Source organism: Zalophus californianus, chromosome 1 (assembly GCF_009762305.2).
Source record: "Zalophus californianus isolate mZalCal1 chromosome 1, mZalCal1.pri.v2, whole genome shotgun sequence".
Taxonomy (NCBI): Eukaryota; Metazoa; Chordata; class Mammalia; order Carnivora; family Otariidae; genus Zalophus; species Zalophus californianus.
In genome coordinates, this window is record NC_045595.1 from 169,045,506 (window position 1) to 169,071,545 (window position 26,040).

Sequence of the window (26,040 nt, forward strand, 5' to 3'; positions counted from 1 at the left end):
ATTTAGCATCTTAATAAAGAAATCATTCAAAAGTTAAAACTGTGAGGTTGAGAAAAGGAGTATTAGCATGTGGAAAATACATTGATTCACTGGCAGAGATACCTAGCTATAATATACATAGTGGAGAAAAGATAAACCCTTTGTGCTCCTCCGCATCAGGAAAGTTGATAGCAGTAACAATGAGTCCTGCTAAATGATTAACTTCAGAATAGTAAGGGAAAAAAAAAAAGAGGAAAGAAGCCAAACAAGTCTGGCTGTACCTGGTAGGTTTAGTTCTTCTAATTCAATCACTGAGCGACTGCCACTGTAATAGTCCTTCATCAACTTCTGTAGGTCCTCAGGGGTCCCTGGTTTTGGCTCTGATTTTGCAAGAACATCAGTAATTTTCTTCTACAACATGAGAAGGAAGAAAAAAACTTCAAAAAGATAGATTTTAGAATGATGTTAGCTTAGAATAGCTAAGAATCCTCTGGTACTTAAACTGCATATAGATTTTGGTGATAGCTGAGTATGAATGTGAGTTCTAATAAATACACTTGAAAAAACTTAATAAATAAATACTTTTTGGATACAAATACTGCTTTGAAAAATGAATGGGTGATCTAAAAGTCTCTTTGTAACTCTTGGTCAATAGCTTTCAGGAGAACTGAAATTTCTGTAGGAGTCTCCATAATAGGGCATTCCCTTCTGTTAAAAGCCAAGAAATCTTGTTGCTGTGGAAACCTCTCTTTAATCCTTCAGTGATTTTTATTCCGAGAGTAGATTTTTGAGAATTTTTTGCCGAACCTGGTTTTTAAGGCACTGAGTCTCAGTTTGGTTTTCTGGGATTTAGGTAAAACCTGCAGGAGTAATCTGAGCATTGGAGCCCACTGCAAAGGAAGACTATAGACTCTCGATTGTTAAGTCCTGGGAGAGAGTCTTGAAGTGGCCCCATGGAAAACGGAACAGGAATAACCTTACAGCATCAATTCTGATTTGGATTCATTTGTGTAGCATTTACTGAGTGCCTGCAACGTACTAGGAACATACCACTGTTCAGTTAATTTTCATCATAAACTTTCTTTCTCATTTCCTTCTAATGTTTCACCAAAGATCCACAAAGAGCCACTCCCCACCCCCACCTTTTCAACTCCTTCCACAATATCCTCATTTCTATACCACTGCCAAGAATGGTAAAAGTTCTGTCAAAGGAATTAACTTTTAAAAATATGTCATCAGTAGGCACATTTTAGCATGACCTCAGCCAAGGCTAAAACTATCTAGCTAGAGTTTTGACCTTGAGCCACCAAGAACTTAACACTCCTGAAGGCCATTAGTGTACAAACTTATCAAAGAGAAGTGAAAGTCACTTCTTTAAGGACTTGCCAAACCTCAGCCAATTTGGCATCTCCCATCTTTCTATTTGGCCATTTGTGAGCAACGAAAACATATGCATACATACTCTTAACTTTCTAAAAGCTTGCTGTTAAGTAATTGGTTTGAATCCATCTTCTTTCCTCTAATCCCAATCATATTTCCTCTTCTGAATTCAGCAGTAGACCTTCTTGGCAGGGAGAGAATTACACTGCTGTTTTCACAACTGTGGGGGAAGGTCAAAGCTAACCACACTTTCTCCAAGGTTGAGCTGTAAGAAAGTCTGTACAGGAGCAATAGAGTCTTCCATGCACTCATAGGCAAATATTAAAATGTAAGGGGAGTCTTTTGCTTTAAATTATGGTTCCAAATTACGGTCAGAAATGCCTTATACTACTGTCATCTGGTTATTATTTTCTTTTTATTAATACTCTAAGATATAAGGTTTAAAAAACTGAAATGGATATGAAAAGAAAGTTGGTAAATTTCTTTCCTTGGGCACAGCCAGAAGGGCCAGAGGGCAGGATAGCTTTGGGCTTCTTCTAGACTTAGAAATTCATGTTTATCTTCTAACAACCATGAAAATGATGAAAACAAAGGTGGATAACAAAGATGTTTGGTGCTCCACAAGACTGAAATAGGAATCAGAAGAATTTATTTTTAGCTCCAACAGAAACAATATGAGTGACCTAAGGAAAGTCACCAAACCTCACTGAATCTTACAGTCTTTAAAGTGGGAATTACAATTGCCTCATCAAAGTACACTATATAGAAATGTGAGGTAAATCACCTGGGGTTGTAAGAAAATTGTAAGAAAGTATTAATAATACCTTTTTTCTCCTCCTTGTCTTGGTGGCATCTTCTTTTGTTTCCTTTGGTTGTATCAAGAAACATTCTTTAGGCTGTAAAGAGATACAGATGAGGAAATTTCCATCTTAGCATGATGGGGTGTCAACTAATGGTATGGACCCCAAAGTACCTAGGCCATACATGTATTCTTCATAGTATCTTGGTAATATTATACAGACAGTGATGCCAGAAGACCAATAGGCTATTAGGCAGGGGCTGGGCTGAGGGAATTTGAGAAAATCAGAAACGGCCAATGACTTGAGACTGGAAAATCTTTGAACAAAGGTGAAAATGTGTGAGTGAGTGTATATGTGTGTTTGAAGTGGTGGTGCAGGGTATTAAAGATTGAAGACAGTGGCCAGGTTTATAAAATACAGGCAGAAATAGATGTGATTAAAATTAAGATGTGGTAAGAAAGTCTTTGACTAGAATGACTGGCACTTTCCATGAGCTAGCAACGTGTGAGCCTGTATTTCCAAGTCATTGGTTTACTATTTTGTTATTCATTCCTTTCCTCTTTCAATAAGCATTGAAAAACTGAAGTAGGACATATTTACTTACATTTTTATAAAACCAGCTGCACCAAATGCCTTATCTATAGTGACTACAAAATGAATGTTTCTGCTGATGGTCTGACAAAAGTCTCAGCACAATGGCATTCTGAGTAATCAATTTTGCCTGTTGACGTGACCCTTGAGTACCCTATATAGGTTAGTGCTATTTTTACCCTGAAGGTTTTTATTTAATGCAGAAAAACAGGAGATTTGGATTAAGACGTTGATTTATAAAATGGAATGCCTCAGATTCCATATTTATTAACCATAAGCAGGAATATAAAATGTTTCCTGTGCTGGTTCTTTTATGCAACATTTTCAAACAAGTTGCCAAGTAAGATATAAAATACGAGTGAAAACTTATTCTGAGTTTTTCCTGGATTAAGTTTCCATCCCAACTAGAAAGTATTCAGTTTAAGCTGGTACGCTACTATCTAAAACAATCTTGGCTCTACTGGCTCCGTTTAAAGTGATTACAGATGAAGCTTTCTTTTAAAATTTGTAGACAGCCTACAGATTAAGAATGCCCATGGCTTGAAGCCAGTAGATATCTATCTATCTATCTATCTATCTATCTATCTATCTATCTACTTTCTTCAAGACATGGATACAGGACCAGCAGTTTCTAGACTCTGTTTCAGTTAGTAGAAAAGCAGATTCAAAGGTTCAGGATTAAAGTAACATGTGAATCTTGAAATTTTAGCTTCTCAGTTAAAACAAAAACCTGCCAAAAGCAATTGCATCACAGCTAAAGAAAAGAAAGATATTATGACCTCTCTTATTTAGAAAGTTAAGCTGTCTTGTGGATGAAGATATGTGCCAATCTGATGCTGGTACATGCCAATTAGAAACTGGGCCAAGGCCACTAATATGTCACAGAAGCTGCCAGATGGTCATAAGAGTCCAATTACAGGCCAGGCCAACATTCAGTTCATATTCATAAGGCAAGGGCCTGGATATGATTAGCAGATCCCTCAAGGCATACTGTAGTATCTTGTCACCAGTATCACGGTTTTTGGGAATCAGATGTAGAAACCTGTTCCATTTTGTTATTTAGCAAACGAGGGTGCTCTCTAACAGTATGTTCAATGTGCAAGGTTGTATTTATGTTTGGTTTACAAAGCCAATTAACTCTAACATGACATAAATTAAATCTGGAAATGAGCTCGGTTATAAGGATATGGACTGTCCAATTCTGGAGGAAAAAATAAAAATGTAATTCTGAATCATGCATAGGAAAAAAGAAACATGCTTGATGAACTGTTTTAGCTAAGATACTGCATGAGGTTTAAATGTTAGGTTCATAGTCTTAGATCATCCTAAAGGAAATACAGTATATTATTTGTTTTCTGGGAGCAGTTGCCTTTTGTGGTTGAGGCTGGGCAGTAATGAAGAAGCTAAGTTTATGGGGGCAATTTCCAAAGAGATGAGATGGCTTTATGAAGAAATACAAAATCCATTTTATTAAAAATTCCTAAATTTAGACAGCTGTCTTACAAATACTGATGTTTACCTTCAGAGAGACTAGGTAAAAAGATATAGGAGACTCAGGTCAGACTAGCTAACCATTTCTGGAAACCAATTTCATCAGTATATGTCTTTGACAGTTGATAAGTAATTTCATTTTTTTACATGAAATCTAGTGATTTTTTAAAGCATAGCTTAAATACATAGTTTAAGTATTTAGAAATATATATGAAAAAATTAATCTTTAAGTGAAGCATTTGAGGCATATTCTCAATTCCTTAAAGTGTCAAAAATTATATCCTTTAAGAATGATTCTTCTAGCTAAACATGGCAAATCAACCTCAAAAATGCCACTAAACTAAAAATGAAGGCAACTGAAAAAGGTATAAATTTATAAGGACCATGAAATCAGGAGAGAACATAGTGTGGAGAGATTTCAACAACATTTTGAAAAATGGAAAATGGCTGAAACATCCTTGGATGGAAGTGATTTAGCAGAAAGGTAGAGCTAGCACCAAGGTTTCTGGAGAGGTGGAAGCTAACAGTAAGTGAAGTTGTTTGACCTATTGGACTCTGAAAGGGTTTGGTAGTTGGAGACACAAGGTACTACAGAGAGTGAAGGGTTTAAAAGAAGGACATTGGTTGAAAGTTTATATATAGAATGATTAGCCTCCTTCCCATCTTCCAGTGGGCTATATCTCCTGCCCAGGAAGCCAAGCAACTATCTGATTACTGCTTCCTCTCATTTTGCTCTTCCTGGTGGCAGACAGGGGGTTTATTCTCTGGAGAGAACAAGAGGACCAAGAAATCTGGCACAGGGAAGACAGGACAGAGGTTGAGACTCACTTCCTTTTCCTGTCCCTATTTCGAATGTCTTGAGCCAGACTTATATATTGTATGCAGGAGCCTACTGAATTTTTTTCTGGAAAAATGAAATGGACTAAGAGAAATGCCACCACCACCAGAGAGTGACATTTGGTGGGCATAGTAAATACAGCTTGCTATCCTATTATCCTTCTATGAAGTTCACTAATCAACAAGCCTCAAATATGCACAAAAATATTCCATCAGCTTTTTAATGTCTCTCTTTTTAATATGAGTAGACAGCTAAGATAAGTGTCCAACATGAAAGCAAATAAACAACAAGAAGATAAAAGTTTCAAAACAATTATAATTAATAGTCTCAGACAGATAAGGAAAGAGTTTCAGCCATGAGACAAAAAAGAAAACAAATAAGAAAATTGGAATAAAAATGTAGGAGGAAGGCTTGAAGACAAAGGAAATCTCCCAAAAAGATGAAAAATGGTAAGAATATTAGATAGGGAATCAGCCCAAGAGATTCAACATCCCAATAAAAGGTATTACAGAAAAAGGGACTATATAACTGGGAAAGGAGTGATCAAAGAAATAACACAAGAAAAACTTTCCAGAACTGAAGGAAACTTTTCAGAATATGAAACTCTAAACTGAAAGCTCACTATGTATACAATATAATGAATATGAAAAATATCCACACTGAGGAGCATCATTGTGAAATTTCAGACCATGGGCAAACAAAAAAGACTAAAAATTTCCAAAAAGAAAAACAATAACTTATGAAATACAAAGAGTCCAGAAAAAGAATTGTGTTGGACCTTGCAATAGCAATAAAGCATGCTAGGACTCAATGGAACAATGCTTTCAAAATTATGAGGAAAATTTATTTGCAAATTAAACTTTTATACCCAGCCAAACTATGGGTCAGGTTAAGAGTAAAATAAAGGTATTTTCAGGTATTTAAGGTCTCAAAAAATTGATTTCCTATCCATAGATACCAAAGGCTGTATTCCAGCAAAATAAAGGGCTAAACCAAGAAAGAGGAAGATATGGGATTCAGCACATAAGGAAACTAATTCAGGAGAATGTTGAAGGGGCAGTGAAGAGAAATCTCAATTGCTCAACAGACAAGAGGATAACCAATTCAGAGTGGAATAGGAGTATAGAGGCCTTCAGGGAAGAACAATGAGTGATCTATTTGAGCATATGGAAAATATTATTCATGGACATGTGGGAAAGATATTGGAATATATGGAAACAATTAACAGTAGGAACACAACAAGCTAGGCAAATGAAGAAATGAGGTAATTATTAAAGCCATGAAAATGAAGAGTTGTATAAGAAAGGAGGAATGATTACGGCTTCCCCCCCAGCACTGAACAGTAGTTCTGTGGTCATAATTGTGAGATATTGACAACTGTTTTAACCAAAATGTGATATTGTGTTAGCAGGAGAATTAGCAGTCAGAGGGGGAATAAGGGGTAGATGGGAGAGCTGTGTCCTCATATGCTATCTCAGGAAGTTAATAGATCATGTCAGGAGCTGATAAATCAAAAAACAGCAGTATAAACTATACACTAGCAAGTATGAAAAATAGCTAAAAGCGGAGGGTAGTTGCCTGTGAAGAAAGACCTACCATGAGAGCAGGAAAGGTGATGCTGTTTTTTTATGAAAAACTTTTAATAGTGTTTGATTATCACTTTGTTAAAAAAAATTAAATTGCCATTTTACAACAAAAACAAATATGTTCATTGTAAAAATAAAAAAAAGTTAGAACTGGCTTTTTAGTTTCTTTTGGTTTTGGTCAAAAGTTATTTAGTACACACCCATCAACATGTCTAAAATTAAAAGACTGATAATTCCAAATATTTACAAGGATATAAAACAACCAAAACTCTTATACATGGATGGTGGGAGTATAAAAATGGTACACTCGTTTTGGAAAAAAGTCTGTCAGTTTTTAGAAAACTAAGCAGGACTCAGCAATTCTACTCCTATGCATTTACTCAAGAGAAATAAAAGTGTCTGTTCACAAAAGACCTGTATATGAATGTTCATGGAAGATTTACTCATAATAGCTCCAAAGAGGAAGTAGCCTCAGGTATCCATCAATAGAAAAACAGATAAACTGTGGAGTATTCATATAATTGAATATTACAAAGTGTTATGAACTGAATTGTACCCTCCTCCCTCCCATTCATATTTTGAATCCCAATCCCCAATGTTGATTGTATTTGGAAATAGGGACTTTAAAGAGATAATAAAATTTAAAGGAGGTCCTAGGGGTAGGGTCCTAATCCAACAGGACTTACGTTTTCATATGAGGAGGAAGAGACACCAAGGAGACACACACAGAGAAAAGACCATGTGAGGACACAGTGAGAAAGTGACCATCTACAAGCTAAGGAGAGAGGCCTCAGGGGAAATCAAACCTGTTGACACTTTGATCTCGGACTTCCAGTCTCCAGAACTGTGAGAAATAAACTTCTGCTGTTTAAGCCACTCAGTCTGTGGTATTTTGTTGTGGAAGCCTGAACAGACTAATATACTCAGCAATAAAAAAAATGAACCACAATACATCAACAGGGATGAATCTAAAAAACACTGCACTGAATAAAAGCCTTGAACAAAAGAGCATATCCTATATGATTTCATTTACATGACATCAGAACAGTGGCTGGCCCTGTGGCATGGAGTCTGGAATAGTGATTTGAGGTAGCATGAAAGGATTTTTGGGTGATGGTAATGTTCTTTAAACTGTAGGGGTTTGTGTTACAAAATTGTATCAATTTGTCAAAATCTGTGAATGGTACCTTCGACATTTATGCATTTGATTGTATATTAACTTTACCTCGAAAGGAAAAAAGATCTTTAAATACTGAACTTCACTTAATGATATACATGCTGAAGTGTCTGTGAGGAGTGTACTGATTTTGCCAATTACTTTGAAATGTGTCAAAAATTAGATGATTGATGGATGAATAGTGTTTCTGAACACATTGTAAAATTTTGGACTTTGAGGACACTGAGGATGAGGGCTTGCAGAAAGTGAGGAAAATCTTTTCGGGAACTGGAGGGAAGGGAATATTTGTTATGTAGTGGTACAAAATTTAGCAATACTGTTGTCTGCAGTTATGTGGAAAATCGAAAATGTGTCTAATGTTGTGGGTAATCCAACAAAGGAGATCCAAATAGTGTTGAAGGTGTCACCTAATTTCTTCTGTGGCTTATAGTAAAATGGAAAAGGAAGAAGTTAAATTGAAAAAAGGACTATCAAAGAAGTAAAGGTATATGAGTGCAAATCCATTAAGACCTCAGAAAGAACAAAGGTGGTAACTCAGAGTACTTTTCAGTAACATAAGAGCTCTTTAAAGAAATTAAAAGTGTGTCTCACAGATTATCTCAAACATGTCTCTAGGAAACTTAAGGGGTACTGTCCCTCCATTATCTAAGCAGGGATACATGGAAGAAAAAACTTTATCTGGAAAATATTTATCTGGGTGTGACTTCTGCTCAATGGAGTAAACCCCAAGAAGAACCACAGAAGACCTACAAAATTCTTAAAGGTGTTATATATTCAGAAATACCTCTAGTTTGAGCTGAGAAGGTGAGAGATGGAATAAAATGAGGCGAAGTCTTTGAACACTGAGAATTCTACTGACAAGAAGCAGGCTGAAAGAACTGTTCCATTGCAAATACAAGCTACCTTTCATTAGAACAAAAAAATGGGGGGGGGGGGGAGGATGACCCAGAGGGCAACACAAGGAACCCAAAAAGTAGAGCTGAGAACCAGAGAAGGACCTTAGGAACCTGGATCTTAACACTTAATAAAGAAACTCCCAACATTTTCAAATGCTGTGGGACCAATGACTCCTTGTGCCCACCGCTTGAATAGAAATGTCTATAAAGGTTATTCTATACTTGTATTTCTTCTGCTTCCCAGGTTGAGAAGAAATATAATCAAGGAGCTATACTTAAGGAACTAAACCTGAGGACCCTCAAGTGCCCCTGAACCTGATTAGACAATGAAATTCTGGGCACTGAGCTTATCCTGTAAATGGAGGAGACTTTTGCTTTCCTTGTGAGGGGTGAATATATTATGCATATGGGAGGGATATAAAATCACTGGGGGCCAGAGGGCAGACCAAGGAAGCCAGATTCCAGGATAGCTACCAATGATCTCCAGGTATTCATTCCCATCTTTTGAATTACTGACTTGATTCCTTTTTTTTTTTTAAAGATTTATTTATTTGAGAGAAAAACAGTGAGGAAGGGGCGGAGGGAAAGGGAGAGAGAAACTTAAGCAGATGCTGTGCTGAGTGTGGATCCCGAAGCAGGGCTTGATCCCAGACCCTGAGATCAAGACCTGAGCTGAAACCAAGAGTCAGATGCTTAACTGACTGAACCACCCAGGTGTCTCAAGAATAATCCTGAAGATGAAGAGTGGGAGAGATATGAAATGATCAATGCTCAAATAAATAAATATTAAAGAAAATACAATAGTTGAGGAAGGTGAGTAAAGAGGGAAAAGGATAAGTACCCTTACTGAAGAGTCCTTTATGATCTGAGGAGCTAAGCAAAAGGCCACCTTAAAAAAAGATGCCCAGTGTGGTCTCTGAGGGAGAGAGGATGGGTCATGGAACCATGGCTATTGACATCATGGAGGCATCAATGAAAAGTCACAAAACCCCTCATAAGGAGTTATATTCTGGGAACCATAATTAAAAAAGTCACTAGGGTTGGCTCTGAAGTGACTGATGTTGAGGAGGGAAGAGGGTGATGCAATCTCTAGAAGTAGGGAATTCATCATATTTTTGGAAGCAATATCTGGAAAAAAAGAAGTGTTGGCAAATCTTTACACTTACATTATTAAGGAGGCCAAGGATGATTATTTAGATGTGAAATGGTTGCTAGAGGTGATGTAGTTGCATGGGTAAAAAACTTTTATAAAGTTATAAATCTGCTGCTTGAAAATACTGAACAGATGGGAGGAATGGACTCAGTAATAGAAATGTGAGGCCCAGCTATGGCAAAGGAGGGAACATGATCTAACTCAATATATACTCTTACCTGTTGATATTTAAGCCTAAATGCATATTACAGCTGGCAGCATAATGCCAGGAAGTTCCTACACAAGTATAAAAAACCCCTTAAAGAACAGCAAAGCAGGGCACCTGCATGGCTGAGTTGGATAAGCGTCTGCCTTTGGCTCAGGTCATGATCTCAGGGTCCTGGGATTGAGCCCCCCCCCACTGGGATCCCCACTCAGTGGGGAGTCTGCTTCTCTCTCTCCCTCTGCATGCCCCCTCCCCGCTCATGTGTGCACTCTCTCTCTCTCAAATAAATAAATAAGTAAAATCTTAAAAAAAAAAAAGAACAGTAAAACAATGAGACAAATCTGAAAAAAATTCAAAACTTAAATATAGCACAAAATAATTTTTTTTCTTTTGTTTCGATCCAGGGGGGAAAATGTAATAGTTACTATTAAAAAACAAATACCCTGTTACATCTGTCAAATGAATCAAGTGCCTAGCACTGTGCTAGGTACTGTAGTGAACACAAAAGAAACCCTGGGCCCCAAGTCGCTTATGAACAAGTTGGAGACTCAAGCTCTATATATGTAAAAACTCTAGAAGGATTCAAGAAAGGTCAGCCTGTCAATAAGAAGGTCATTCTTGGGGTGATGAGATGATTTCCAGAGGGAGAAGAGTAACTGGAGAGAGAGGATGGGGAACCCACAGAGGAGCAAGAGGGGCTGTTTGGGCAGTCAAGGGCAGTGGAAGAGAGATACCAGCTCAATCAAGGAGGGGGCTGGAAGAGGGATGCTGGGTCACCAGAGTCTAAGAAACTCCTGTGGGTAGTAGATGGCTTACAAGTGGGGACACAAAGTGCTGAGATGGGAAGTGTGGTGAAAAAACTAGGATCTTGGTAAAATCATCCATTCTTTCATTTCACAAATAATGAGTACCAATTTGGGGTGAGGTTCTGTGCTAGGTGCTGTGGAGATGCACAGTTAAACTCTGTCCTAGAGGTATAGAGCCTGGTGTGGGAACCAGGAGCTAGATGAAGAACACTCATATGAGGCAGTGGGGCACAAGAAGATTTCCTTGTGAGTTCTCTGCCCAGAGAAATTAGGACAGACTTGGAGAAAGGGGTTAGGGCATTCTGTGTACCTAAGACTCGGAGTAAGAGGATCCTAAGCTCACTTCACCGCATAGGTACACCCCCAAATAGCAGCCACATCAGTGCAATGAACAAAGAAAATGACCCAGAGAAAGATTAAAATCACACCATGCATCTTTTCTGACTACAATGGTATGAAACCAGAAATCAATCACAAGAAAAAAATCTGGAAAGAACACAAATACATGAAGGTTCTATGACATGCTACTAAACAATGAATGGGTCAACCAAGAAATCAAAGAGGAAATTAAAAAGTAAAGGGAAACAAATGAAAATGAAAACACAACCATCCAAAGTCTTTGGGATGGAGCAAAACTACTGAAGACGGAAGATTATAGCAATATAGGCCTACCTTAATAAGCAAGAAAAATCCCAAATAAACAACCTAACCTTAGACCTAAAGGAGTGAGAAACAAACAAACAAAGCCTAAAGTGAAGAGAAGGAAGGAAATAAAGATTAGGGCAGAAATAAATGAAATAAAGACTAAGGAAACAACAGAGCAGACCAATGAACCTGGGGTTGGTTATTTGAAAAGATCCAACAAAATTGATAAACCGTTAGCCAGACTCATCAAAAACAAGAGAGAGGACTCAAATCAAGTCAGAAATGAAAGAGGAGAAATAACTGACACCGCAGAAATACAAAGGATTATAAGAGAATATTATGAAAAATTATATGCCAACAAATTGGACAACCTAGAGGAAATGGATAAATTCCTAGAAACATAACTTCCCAAAACTTCCCAAAAATCAGGAAGAAATCGAAACTCTGAACAGACTAATTACTGGCAATGAATTTAAATCAGTAATCAAAAAACTCCCACAAACAAAAGTCCTGGAACAGGTGGATTCACAGGTGAATCCTACCAAACATTTACAGAAGAGTTAATACCCTTTCTTCTCAAATTGTTCCAAAAACTACAAGAGGAGGGAATGCATCCAAATTCATTCTATGAGACCAGCATTACTGGGATACCAAAACTAGATAAAGACACTACAAAAAAAGAGAACTGTTGGCTGATACCTCTGATGAACATAGATGCAAAAATCCTTAACAAAATATTAGTAAACTGAATCCAACAGTAAGTTAAAAAAATGACTCACCACAACCAAGTGGGATTTATTCCTGGGATGCAGGGTGGTTCAATATTCTCAAATCAATCAACATGATACATCACATCAACAAGAGAAAGGATAAAAACCATACGATCATTTCAACTGATGCAGAAAAAGCTTTTGACAAAGTACAACCATCCATTCATGATAAAAAACTCTCAACAAAGTAGGTTTAGCAGGAACATACTTCAACATAATAAAGCCCATATAAGAAAAACCCACAGCTAACATCATACTCAATTGTGAAAGACTGGGATCTATTCTTCTAAGATCAGGAACAAAACAAGGGTATTTACTCTCACCATTTTTATTCAACATAGTACTGGAAGTCCTAGCCACAGCAATCAGACAAGAAAAAGAAATAGACATCCAAATTGGTAAGGAAACGTTCACTATTTGAAGGTGACATGATACGCTGCATAGAAAACATGAAAGACTCCACCAAAAAACTACTAGAACTGATAAATGAATTCAGTAAAAGAGCAGGATACAAAAGTAATATACAGAAATCTGTTGCATTTCTATACACCAATAATGAAGTCGCAGAAAGAGAAATTAAGAAAACAATCCCAACAAGAACCATATGACCCTCTCAATAGATGCAGAAAAAGCATTTGACAAAATACAGCATCCTTTCTGGATTAAAACTTTTCAGAGTGTAGGGATAGAGGGTACATACCTCAATATCATAAAAGCCATCTATGAAAAACCTACAGCTAATATCATTCCCAATGGGGAAAAACTGAGAGCTTTCCCCCTAAGCTCAGGAACAGGGCAGGGAAGTGCACTATCACCACTGTTATTCAACATAGTATTAGAAGTCCTAGCCACAGCAATCAGACAACAAAAAGAAATCAAAGGCATCCAAATCAGCAATGAGGAAGTCAAACTCTCACCCTTTGCAGATGACATGATACTTTATGTGGAAAACCCAAAAGACTGCTAGAACTCATACAGGAATTCAGTCAAGTGGCAGGATAGAAATTCAATGCACAGAAATCAGTGGCATTCTATACACCAACAACAAGACAGAAGAAAGAGAAATTAAGGAGTCGATCCCATTTACAATTGTACCCCAAACCATAAGATACCTAGGAATAAATCTAACCAAAGAGGCAAAGAATCTATACTCAGAAGACTATAAAATACTCATGAAAGAAATTGAGGAAGACACAAAGAAATGGAAAATGTTCCATGCTCATGGATTGGAAGAACAAATATTGTGAAGATGTCAATGCTACCTAGAGCAATCTACACATTTAATGCAATCCCTATTAAAATACCATCAACTTTTTTTCAAAGAAATGGAACAAATAATTCTAAAATTTGTATGGAACCAGAAAAGACCCCGAATAGCCAGAGGAATGTTGAAAAAGAAAAGCAAAGCTGGTGGTGTCACAATTCCGGACTTCAAGCTCTATTACAAAGCTGTCATCATCAAGACAGTCTGGTACTGGCACAAAAAGAGACACATAGATCAATGGAACAGAATAGAGAGCCCAGAAATGGACCTCAACTCTATGGTCAACTAATCTTCAACAAAGCAGGAAACAATGTCAAATGGAAAAAAGACAGTCTTGGGCACCTGGGTGGCTCAGTCATTGAGCGTCTGCCTTTGGCTTAGGTCATGATCCCATGGTCCTGGGATTGAGACCCGTATTGGGCTCCCTGCTCGGTGGGAAGCCTGCTTCTCCCTCTCCCACTCCCCCTACTTGTGTTCCCTCTCTTGCTGTGTCTCTCTCTGTCAAATAAATAAATAAAATCTTAAAAAAAAAAAGTTTCTTCAACAAATGGTGTTGGGAAAATTGGACAGCCACATGCAGAAGAAGGAAACTGGACCATTTCCTTACACCACACACAAATATAGACTCAAAATGGATGAAAGACCTAAATGTGAGACAGGAGTCCATCAAAATCCTTGAGGAGAACACAGGCAGCAACCTCTTCGACCTCAGTCGCAGCAACTTCTTCCTAGAAACATCGCCAAAGGCAAGGGAAGCAAGGGCAAAAATGAACTATTGGAACTTGATCAAGATAAAAAGCTTTTGCACAGCAAAGGAAACAGTCAACAAAACCAAAAGACAACTGACAGAATAGGAGAAGATATTTGCAAATGATGTATCAGATAAAGGGCTAGTATCCAAAATCTATAAAGAACTTATCAAACTCAACACCCAAAGAACAAATAACCCAATCAAGAAATGGGCAGAAGACATGAACAGACATTTTTCCAAAGAAGACATCCAAATAGCCAACAGACACGTGAAAAAGTGCTCAACATCGCTTGGCATCAGGGAAATCCACATCAAAACCTCAATGAGATACTACCTCACACCTGTCAGAATGGCTACAATTAACAAGTCAGGAAATGACAGATGTTGGCGAGGATGTGGAGAAAGGGGAACCCTCCTACACTGTTGGTGGGAATGCAAGCTGGTGCAGCCACTTTGGAAAAAAGTATGGAGGTTCCCCAAAAAGTTGAAAATAGAGCTACCCTATGACCCAGCAACTGCAGTACTGGGTATTTACCCCAAAGATACAACTGTAGTGATCCGAAGGGGTATGTGCACCCCAATGTTTATAGCAGCAATGTCCACAACAGCCAAACTATGGAAAGAGCCTAGATGTCCATCAACAGATGAATGAATAAAGAAGATGTGGTATATATATACAATGGAATATTATGCAGCCATCAAAAAATGAAATCTTGCCATTTGCAATGATGTGGACGGAACAAGAGGGTATTATGCTAAGCAAAATAAGTCAATCAGAGAAAGACATGTATCATATCATCTCACTGATATGAGGAATTCTTAATCTCAGGAAACAAACTGAGGGTTGCTGGAGTGGTGGAGGGTGGGGGGGATGGGGTGGCTGGGTGAGACACTGGGGAGGGTATGTGCTATGGCGAGTGCTATGAATTCTGTAGAACTGATGAATCACAGACCTGTACCTCTGAAAGAAATAATAAATCATATATATATATATATGTATATATATACATATATATATATATAAAAGACGATATTAGGAAGGAAAAAATGAAAGGGGGGAAATCGGAGGGGGAGACGAACCATAAGAGACTATGGACTCTGAGAAACAAACTGAGGGGTTCTAGAGGGGAAGGGGTGGGGAGAATGGGTTAGCCTGGTGATGGGTATTAAAGAGGGCACGTACTGAATGGAGCACTGGGTGTTATATGGAAACAATGAATCATGGAACACGACATCAAAAACTAATGATGTAATGTATGGTGATTAACATTACATAATAAAATTAAAAAAAAAGAAAACAATCCCATTTATAATTTCACCAAAAATAATAAAATACCTAAGAATATTACTCAGCCATCAGAAAGGATGAATACCCACCATTTGCATCGACATGGATGGAACTGGAGGGGATTATGCTAAGTGAAATAAGTCAAGCAGAGAAAGACAATTATCATCTGGTTTCATTTATATGTGGAACATAAGGAATAGCATGGAGGACATTAGGAGAAGGAAGGGAAAAATGAAGGGGGGGAGATCAGAGAGGGAGATGAACTGTGAGAGACTATGGACTATAGGAAACAAACAGAGTTTCAGAGGGGAGGAGCGTGGGGGGATGGGTTAGCTTGGTGATGGGTATTAAGGAGGGCACATATTGCATGGAGCTCTAGGTGTTATACACAAACAATGAATCATGGAACACTATACTAAAAACTAATGACGTACTGTATGGTGACTAACATTATATAATAAATAAATAAATAAATAAATAAATAAATAAAATAAATAGTTAAAAAAATAAAGAATTTCCTTTAAAAAAAAAATACCTAGGAAGAAACTTAGCCAAGGAGGTGAAAGACTTGTAGTCTTAGAACTATAAAACATTGATAAAGGAAATTGAAGATGACACAAACAAATGGTAAGAGATTCCATATTCATTGATTAGGAGAACCAATGTTGTTAAAATTTCCATATTACCCAAAGCAATCTACAGATTTAATGCAATCCCTATCAAAATACCAACATTTTCCACAAAACTAGAACAAATAATCCTAAATTTGTGTGGAACCACAAAAGACCCTGAATAACCAAAGCAATGTTGAAAAATAACAAAATTGGAGATATTGCAATCTCAGATTTCAAGACATACTACAAAGCTATGGTAATCAAAACAGTATGGTATGGGCACACAAACAGTAGATCAATGGAACAAAATATGGAGCCCAGAAATAAACCTATGTTTTTATGGTCAATTAATCTATGACAAAGGAGGCAAGAATATGCAGTGGGAAAAAGACAGTCTCTTTAACAAATGGTATTGGGAAAACTGGACAGCTACCTGACAAAGAATAAAATCTTGAGCACTTTTTTACTCCATCCACAAAAATAAACTCAAAATGGATTAAAGACCTAAATGTGAGACTTGAAAGCATAAGATTCCTAGAGGAAAACACAGGCACTTATCTCTTTGACATCATCTATAGAAACATTTTTCTCGATATGTCTCCTTTGGGTAGGGAAACAAAAGCAAAATCAAACTATTGGCACTACATCAAAATAAAAAGCTTTTGAATAGAAAAGCAAATCATCAAAAAGAAAAGCAAATTATCAACAAAACAAAAAGACACCCTACTGAATGGGAGGTGTCTGAAAATGATATATCCGGTAAAAAGTTAATATTCAAAATATATAAATAACTTATACAAACTCAGGACCAAAACCCCAAATAATCCAAGTAAAAATGGGCAGAGAATATAAACAGACATTTTTCCAAGGCAGACATACAGATGGTCAAGAGACACATGAAAAGATGCTCAATATCACCAATCATGAGGAAACTGTAAATCAAAACCACAATGAGATATCACCTGACATCTGTTAGAATGGCTAAAATAAAACACACAAGAAATAACAAGTGTTGATGAAGATGTGGAGAAAAAGGAACCCACCTGCACTGTTGGTGAGAATGCAAGCTGGTGCAACCACTGTGGAAAACAGTATGGGTGTTTCTCAAAAAGTTAAAAACAGAATTACCATATGATCCAGTAATTCCCCTACTGGGTATTTATCCAAAGAAAAAAAAACACTAATTCAAAAAGATACATGTACCCCTATGTTTATTGCAGCATTATGTAAATAGCCAAGATATGGAAGCAACCCAAGTGTCCACCCACAGATGAATGGAAAAAAGGTGACACACACACACACACACACATACACACACACACACACAAAATGTAATATTACTCAGCCATAAAAAAGAATTTGTAGCAACATGGATGGGCCTAGAGGGTATAAAGTTAAGTGAAATAAGCCAGAGAAAGACAGATACCATATGATTTCACTCACATATAGAATTTAAGAAACAAAACAAAGGAACAAAGGGGGAAAAAAAGAGACAAACCAAAAAACGACGCTTAGAGAGAACAAACTGGTGGTTGCCAAAGGGGAGGTGGATGGGGGGATGGGTGAGACCGGTAAAGGGGATTAAGAGTACACTTACCATGGTGAACACTAAATAATGCATAGAATTGTTGAATCATTATATTGTACACATGAAATTAATATAACACTGTATGTTAATTACAGCTGAATAAAAAAGGTAAAATAATAGCAAAAGAAAAAAACAAAACCTAAACCTGATATGCAGCTTTGGAGCAAAATATTTAATGGCTGGAGAGAAAACTGAGATGATTACACATTAAATATGTATATCTTTCTGTATTCCCCCATCCCACCAGGAAAAAATAAAATAAAGAAGATGAAGTGTTATTTACTATAATAATTATCACTTTGGTGCTTACTCTTTGCCAACCACTGTTTGAAGTGCTTAACAAGTATTAGCTATTTGTTTGTTTGTTTATTTATTTATTTATTTATTTACTTATTTATTTATTTATCAGAGAGAGAGAGAGAGAGAGAGAGAGCATGCACAAGCATGGGGAGTGGCAGGAAGAGGGAGAAGCAGGCTCCCTGCTGAGCAAGGAACCTGATGTGGGACTCGATCCCAGGACCCTGGGATCATGATTTGAGCTGAAGGCAGATGCTTAACCCACTGAGCCACCCAGATATCCCAAGGATTAGCCATTTAATCTCTACTGCAACTCTGTGAGGAAGATATATTTATTATCACCATTTTACCAATGAGGAGACTGAGGCACAGAAAATTTAACTTGCTTAAGGCCGCACAGCTTGTAGGTAAACCAATTCTCACAATTATCCTGAGCCTGGTTACAAACTGGGTAGAGTCATCCTCTCATGGGAATGAGTTTAGGGCCACTTAAAATAATAGTAAGACCACAAATCATTGCTATGAAGAAGATGATAATTTTAGTTTGACAGTAGATAATCCTTAAAAAAAATCACACATGGTTACCAATCAGGTTTGAGGGACACATAATGTGAAAAAGCTACAAATGGATGTGAGTGGTCAGTAGAAAGATTAAGAAGAAAATAAAAGGTTGTAAGTCCAGGAAGCAAAGTGTATCAAATGACCATTTTTGGTAATACTGAAGGTAGAAATCCCATGATAAATATTCATACAATAGACCATAACACATGTTAGGTAGACATGAGACCCTGGGAGCCTGCTGTCAGCATGGCACGGTGCTGTAATCATGCTTTGGTATGAGAAGTAATTTTACATATTTTTATGCTATTTGTCTTCTCCTAGGAACTGTACCAAACAGAGTATTACTGGATCTTTGGTAAAAATGTGGTACAAGAATCTAAGATATCATTATTATAAAATACATTTATATTGAAAAAATATTAAGGGTAAAAATAGACCTTGCTTATCATTAATGAAGCATGGTTTTTTCCCAAGGCAAAGAAGATAAACGCTTCCCTCAAATTCCATCAACAACTGATGTTAAACAAGGAATGCTGAAGAGGGGTAGAAGCTGATTTCAGAATTTAACAGTTGTGACTCCTACAGTACTGTCACCTGTTCAGTTTTCTTTGACAGGGCAGGAACTGGAACTGTCTCTTGCTGCATCATTTCTGGGTCTCCTCCTCCTTCATCATCTGATGCTTCTACAAAATATAAAGTTTAAAAATTAGAAAAGCATCTCTCTCTCTTTCTTTCTCCCATTGCTAGTGCAATCTTGGTACCACCTTTCTAGAAGGTTCTATCCTTTGACTCAGTAATTCTACCTCTAAAAAGCTGAATTCAAGGAAACACTCCAAAATATGGAGATTTAAGCACCGATGTCAGTCGTATACATAAAACTGCAAAACTGAAGATTATCTAGATGTCTAACTTTTGAGAATGTTTAATTATGGAGCACTTAAACTAATTTTACAGATATTAAACTCCTCACTTTCAGATAAGAAAATTGTGGTTTAGAGGGGTTAAACAATTTGCCCGAGGTCACACACCTGGGAACCCAAATCTACTTGAGTCCAAAGTCTCCTCCACAAGAGATACTGTCTGCCCTGAAAAACAGTAGCTCTTGATACCTGTGTGCTAGCCCAAGGGGGAATGTTAAAAGACTGTGACAAAAAGATTACAGATCATGAGAAACACTTATTTTGAATTTTTTAAATCTTTCAACAATGGAAAAAAGAAATCCTTAATCTAAGAGTTAGGAAAAATCAAAATTTTAACAGTTTTTCTGTTTATAAAGCTCTACTGAAGAAACATAGCAATCATAGCCTCTTACTTCCCATAATGCCATACTGCCTTCCAGATTTTAGTGGTTGCTCTCCTTATCTATCTATCTACGCTTCAAATACCTACTGCTTTTTTTTTTAATTTAAATTTTAGTTAGTGAACATATAGTGCAATATTGGTTTCTGGAGTAGAATTCAATGATTCATCACTTATGTACAATACACAGCACTCATCAGAGCAAGTGCCCTCCTTAATACCCATCACCCATCTAGCCCATCCTCCATCCAACTCCCCCCATCAACCCTCAGTTTGTTCTCTATAGTTGAGTCTCTTATACTTTATTTCCCTCTCCCCCTTTTTTCTTTCTCCTTCCCATATGCTCATCTATTTTCTTTCATAACTTCCACATATGAGTGAGATCATATGGTATTTGTCTTTCTCTGAATGACATCTCACTTAGCATAATACACTCTAGCTCCATCCATGTCATTGCAAAAGGCAAGATTTCATTTTTTGGATGGCTGAGTAATATTCCATTGTGTGTGTGTGTGCATGCACACACACACACACACACACACACACACACATCCCACCTCTTCTTTATCTATTCATCAGTTGATGGACACTTGGGTTCTCTCCACAGTTTGGCTATTGTTGATAACGCTGCTGTAAACATCAGGGTGCATGTATCCCTTTGGATCTGTATTTTTGTATCATTTAGGTAAATACCTCATAGTGCAATTGCTGGATCATAGATAGCTCTATTTTTAACTTTTTGAGGAATCTCCATACTGTTCTCCAGAGTGGCTGCACCAGTTTTCGTTCCCACCAACAGTGCAAGAGGGTTCCCCTTTCTCTGCATCCTCGCCAACACCTGTTGTTTCTTGTGTTGTTAATTTTAGCCATTCCAACAGGTGTGAGGTGGTATCTCAGCATGGTTTTGATTTGTATTTCCTTGATGATGAGTGATTTGAACATCTTTTCATGTGTCTATTAGCTATCTGGATGTCTTCTTTGGAAAAATGTCTATTCATGTCTTCTGCCCATTTCTTACCTGGATTATTTGTTTTCTGGGTGTTGAGTTTGATAAGTTCTTTATAGATTTTGGATACTAACCCTTTATCAGATATGTCATTTGCAAATATCTTCTCCCATTCTGTGGACAAAATTTGTTGATTGTTTCCTTCACTGTGCAGAAGTTTTTATCTTGATGAAGTCCCAATAGTTCATTTTTGCTTTTGTTTCCCTTGCCTCTGGCAATGTGTCTAGTAAGAAGATGCTACAGCCGGTCAAAGAGGTTTCTGCCTGTGGTCTTCTCTAGGATTTTGATATTTCCTACCTCACATTTAGGTCTTTCATCCATTTTGAATTTATTTTTGTGCATGGTGTGAGAAAGTGGTCCAGTTTCATTCTTCTGCATGTTGCTGTCCAGTTTTCCCAACAAGTGGTTGCTCTCTTTAAATACACTTTTGAATCTTTAAAAGGCCTTACTCATTCTCTTTGAACTTCTCTATGTATATCAAAGTCAGCCCAAAATGTGAATTTGTGAGCAATCTTGGTCAGAATTCATATTTAGGTCCAAATAACCAATCTGGTAATCCTGTGCTTTTAAATGTTTGCACAATGTGTTAATTTTATGTGTCCTCTTGGTTGGGTCACAGGGTACCCAGATATTTGGTTAAACATTATTCTGGGTGTTTCTGTTGGGGTATTTTTGGATGAGATTACATTTGAATGGTAGACTGAATAAAGCAGATTGCCTTCCCTCATGTGGGTGGGCCTCATTAGATGAAGACCTGAATAGAATAAAATGGCTGAACCTCTGCTGAGTAAGAGAATTTTTCTGCTTTTGGACTTGAACTGAAACATCAGCTCTTCCTCCATCTAGAGCCTGCCAGACTTCAGGCTAGAACTACACCATCAGCTGTCCTGGTTCTCAGGCCTTCCAACTAGGATTGGAACCTGGGTTCCAGCTTGCCAATTCACACTGCAGATGCTGGGACTTGCAAGAGTCACGGAGTGCATAGGCCAACTACTTCTTTTATATACAGATAGATATAGATATGTATCTCCTATTGGTTCTGTTTTTCTAGAGAACCCTGATTAAGACACCTACTTTTAACTGTATAGCATGAAAAAAAAAGGCTTCTACCCATGGAATAACAGCAGGTAGAAGATTAATAGGCCTTTAAAGTGACTATGTTGGCATTAAAAGTATTTATAGAATTTCTGCTTCCAGAAAGGTACTAGTAGTAGTAGTAGTAGTAGTAGTATTTTTCCCTATTCCTCCTGCTAAGTACAGCTAAAAATCCTGGATCTTATACATAAAACAAACAAAGGCAGTCTCTGAAAGGTAGAGAGAAGAAGGTACTTTGGGACCTTGGGGTATAAGGGGCAACATAGCAGTTAGCTCCCTGGGTTTTCTTTTTGCCTCATTATCTCAGGCTTGGGGTTAAAGAAGCCATAACTTGGAAATGCCAATGGGAGCAGACAAAAAAGCCCCAATGAACATCTCTTCTGTTTAACAAAATGACCAGGAAAGAGGCCACCTAGCAAGACGGAAAATGTTTAGAGAAAAACTATTTGACTCCAAAATTAAAGAACTGTGGCCTGCCCCCATTAGCAAAGGCTGAGTGGGGAGCCTAGACTTCCACGCTTGCCAGGCTGTAATGAGGCACCCCAACTCCCTCCTCCCTCCTCCACCTCTCACCAGGGTGCTATCAGAGATGATCAAGCAGTGATTGAACTCCCAAAGGGATTTTCATTCCTTAAGGGTAATAACAAACCCCTGTTCCCCCCTCCTATCACTACCACCACCATTGCAGTATCAATGGAGACCACATGGTAAGCCTTGAATTCCATTTCCTCTGGGTAATAATGAAGTACGCCTCTCCCTCCCCCTGGGATAGTGTTAGAGAAGGACTAGAAGAGAGTGATTACTTTCCATATTGCCCAGTGGTAAAAAGGCCACACCTACCCTAGTGGTTTTAGCAACCACTTAAAAAACTATACAAAGGAATACACTCAAAAACACTAAGATAAATCAAAATAGAATTCTAAAAATGTTCAAATAACCCACAGGAAGGCAGGAAAGAGAAAATAGAGAAATTAAAAACAGCAAACAGAAAAAACGGAATAAAATGGTAGATTTAAACCCTTACATATCAATAATTACATTAATGTAAATGGCCTAAAAATGCAAATTTAAAGATAGAGATTGACAGAGTAGATAAGAAAACATGACCTAACTCTGTTATTTACAAGAAACTTACCTCAAGTATAACAATGTAACAAGTTGAAAGCAAAATGATGGAAAAAATATAACATACAAATATATATTTTTAAAGATTTTATTTATTTATTTGACAGAGAGAGAGAGAGGGCACAAGCAGGTGGAGTGGCAGGCAGAGGGGCAGGCAGAGGGAGAGGGAGAAGCAGGCTTTCCACTGAGCAGAGAGCCCAATGCAGCACTCGATCCTAGGACCCTGGGATCATGACCTGAGCCAAAGGTAGATGCTTAACTGACTAAGTCACCCAGATGCCCCATAAATATTTTTTAATAAGATTTTATTTATTTGAGAGAGAGAGCAAGAGAAAGAGAGCACAAGCAGGGGAGAGGGGCAGAGGGAGAGAGAGAAGCAGGCTCCCCATGGAGCAGGGAGCCCAATGTGCAGCTCTATCCCAGGACCCTGGGATCAGGACCTGAGCAGAAGGCAGACGCTAAACTGACTGAGCCACCCAGGCACTCCAACATACAAATATCGATCAAAAGAAAGCAGAGTGGCTATATTAATATCAAATAAAGGACTTCAGAGTGAAGAAAATTACCAGAGAAAGAGAACATTATATACTGATAAAAGGGTGGGTCTGTCAAGGAGACATAGCAATCCTTAATGTGTATGCACCAAACAACAGTCACAAAATACAGGAAGCAAAAACTGATAGAAATGAAAGAAGAAACAGACAAAAGTACAGTTAATTTGCAAAGTAAAACAGTCCTCTCACAAGAACTGAGAATGACTAGACAGAAAATCAGCAAGGATATAGAAGAACTAAGTGATAACCATTAACCAATAGGATCTGATCAACAGTTGCACTCAACACTCCACTCAACAGAATACGCATTCTTTTTAAATGTTATGGAACATATTCTAAAATAGATCATATTCTAGGACATAAAGTATCAACAAATTTAAAAGAAATTGATAAACAGTATGCATAAAAAACTTACAGCAAATATTATACTTAATAATGAAAGACTGAATGCTTTCTCCCTGACTGGAAACAAGGCACAGATGTCTGCTCTGACCAGAATTATGCAACATAGTGCTAGAACTTTTAATCAGTGTAATAAGGCAAGAAAAGAAATGAAAGTCATATACATCAGAAAGGAAGACATCAAACTGCTCCCATTTGCAGATGACATGATTGTTTACATAGAAAATCCCAAGAAATCTAAAAAAACTTTCCCCCAAGCCCCAAGCCCTGCTAGAACTGAGTTTAGCAAAATTGCAGAATAAAAGATGAACATGTAATTTTATTTCTATATACTAGCAATGAACATATGAACACAAAAATTAAAAATACAATACCATTTACAATTGCTAAAAAAACCCTAAAATACTTAGGTGTAAATTTAACAAAACATGTACAAGACTTTCATGCTGAAGACTATAAAACACTGATGAAAGAAATCAAAGAAGATCTAAATAAACAAGGAGACATACCATGTTCATAGACTGGAAGACTAACCACGGTAAAGATGCCAGTTCTCTCCAAATTGACATACAGGTTTAACATAATTTCTATCAAAATCCCAGCAAGATTTTTCTCTAGGTATATACAGATTATTCTAAAATTTATGTAGAATGGGAAAGGAACTAGAATAGTTAAAATGATTTCAAGACTTATTATATTATATAGCTACAATAATTTTATATATAGGAACAGATATATAAATGAATGGACTAGAATACAGACCCAGAAAAAGACCCACACAAATACACCCAATTGATTTTTAACAAAGGCAATTCAATGGGGGAAAAATAACCTTTGCGATAAATAGAGAAAAAATCCATAGGCAGAAAAATTAACTCTTACCCGTTTCAGACCTTATATAAAACTCACCTCAAAAATGGATCACAAACTTAAATGTAAAATGTAAAACTCTGAAACCTTTAGGAAAAAAAGGGGACAATCTTTAGGCTCTAGGGTTAGGCAAAGTTCTTAATTTTCCAACTAAAATACAATCAATAAAAAGAATATTTGATAAGTTAGAGTTTATCAAAATTGAAAACTTCTGTTTTGCAAAGACCCTGTTAAGAGGATGAAAAAACAAGCTACAGAGAGGGAGAAATATTTGCAAACCACATACCTAACAAAGGACAGACCAGTAACTAGAAAATATAAAGAATTCTCAAAATTGAACACCAAAAAACTAGACAAGTGAATTAGGAAATGGCAAAAGATATGAACAGATGTTCACTGAAAAGTAAGTACATGAAAATATGTTCCATATCATTAGCCACTAGGGAAATGCTAATTAAAGCTACAAGATATCAGTACAAATCTATCAATCACTAACATTAAAAATAGTGTCAACACCAAATGCTGGTGAGGACACAGAGAAACTGGATTTTCATTCACTGCAAATGGGAATGGAAGATGGTACAGCCACTTCCATTCCACAAAAGGAAAGAAGTTTGGCAGTTCCTTAAAACATTAAACATGCTGGGGCGCCTGGGTGGCTCAGTCGTTAAGCATCTGCCTTCAGCTCAGGTCACGATCCCAGGGTCCTGGGATCGAGCCCTGCATCAAGCCCCACATTGGGCTCCCTGATCGGCCGGAAGCCTGCTTCTCCCTCTCCCACTCCCCCTGCTTGTGTTCCCTCTCTCTGTGTGTCTCTCTCTGTGAAATGGATAAATAAAATCTTTAAAGAATAAAACAGGGGCGCCTGGGTGGCTCAGTCGTTAAGTGTCTGCCTTTGGCTCAGGTCATGATCCCAGGGTCCTGGGATCGAGCCCCGCATCAGGCTCCCTGATCGGCAGGAGGCCTGCTTCTCCCTCTCCCACTCCCCCTGCTTGTGTTCCCTCTCTCG

At 37.5% G+C, this 26,040-nt stretch overlaps 1 protein-coding gene across 3 annotated transcripts in view; it reads right to left on the reverse strand.

The window, feature by feature from the left end:
• The window catches only part of CMSS1 (cms1 ribosomal small subunit homolog), a 377,532-nt gene that overhangs the window by 19,579 nt on the left and 331,913 nt on the right, over positions 1-26,040 (reverse strand). For all 3 annotated transcript variants that reach the window (XM_027582447.1, XM_027582448.1, XM_027582449.1), the window contains 3 exons: positions 19,275-19,363; positions 2,184-2,255; positions 261-390 (listed from right to left, as the gene is read on the reverse strand). In XM_027582447.1, coding sequence (XP_027438248.1) covers positions 261-390; positions 2,184-2,255; positions 19,275-19,363 — 291 coding nt within the window. The remainder of the gene's footprint in view (positions 1-260; positions 391-2,183; positions 2,256-19,274; positions 19,364-26,040) is intronic.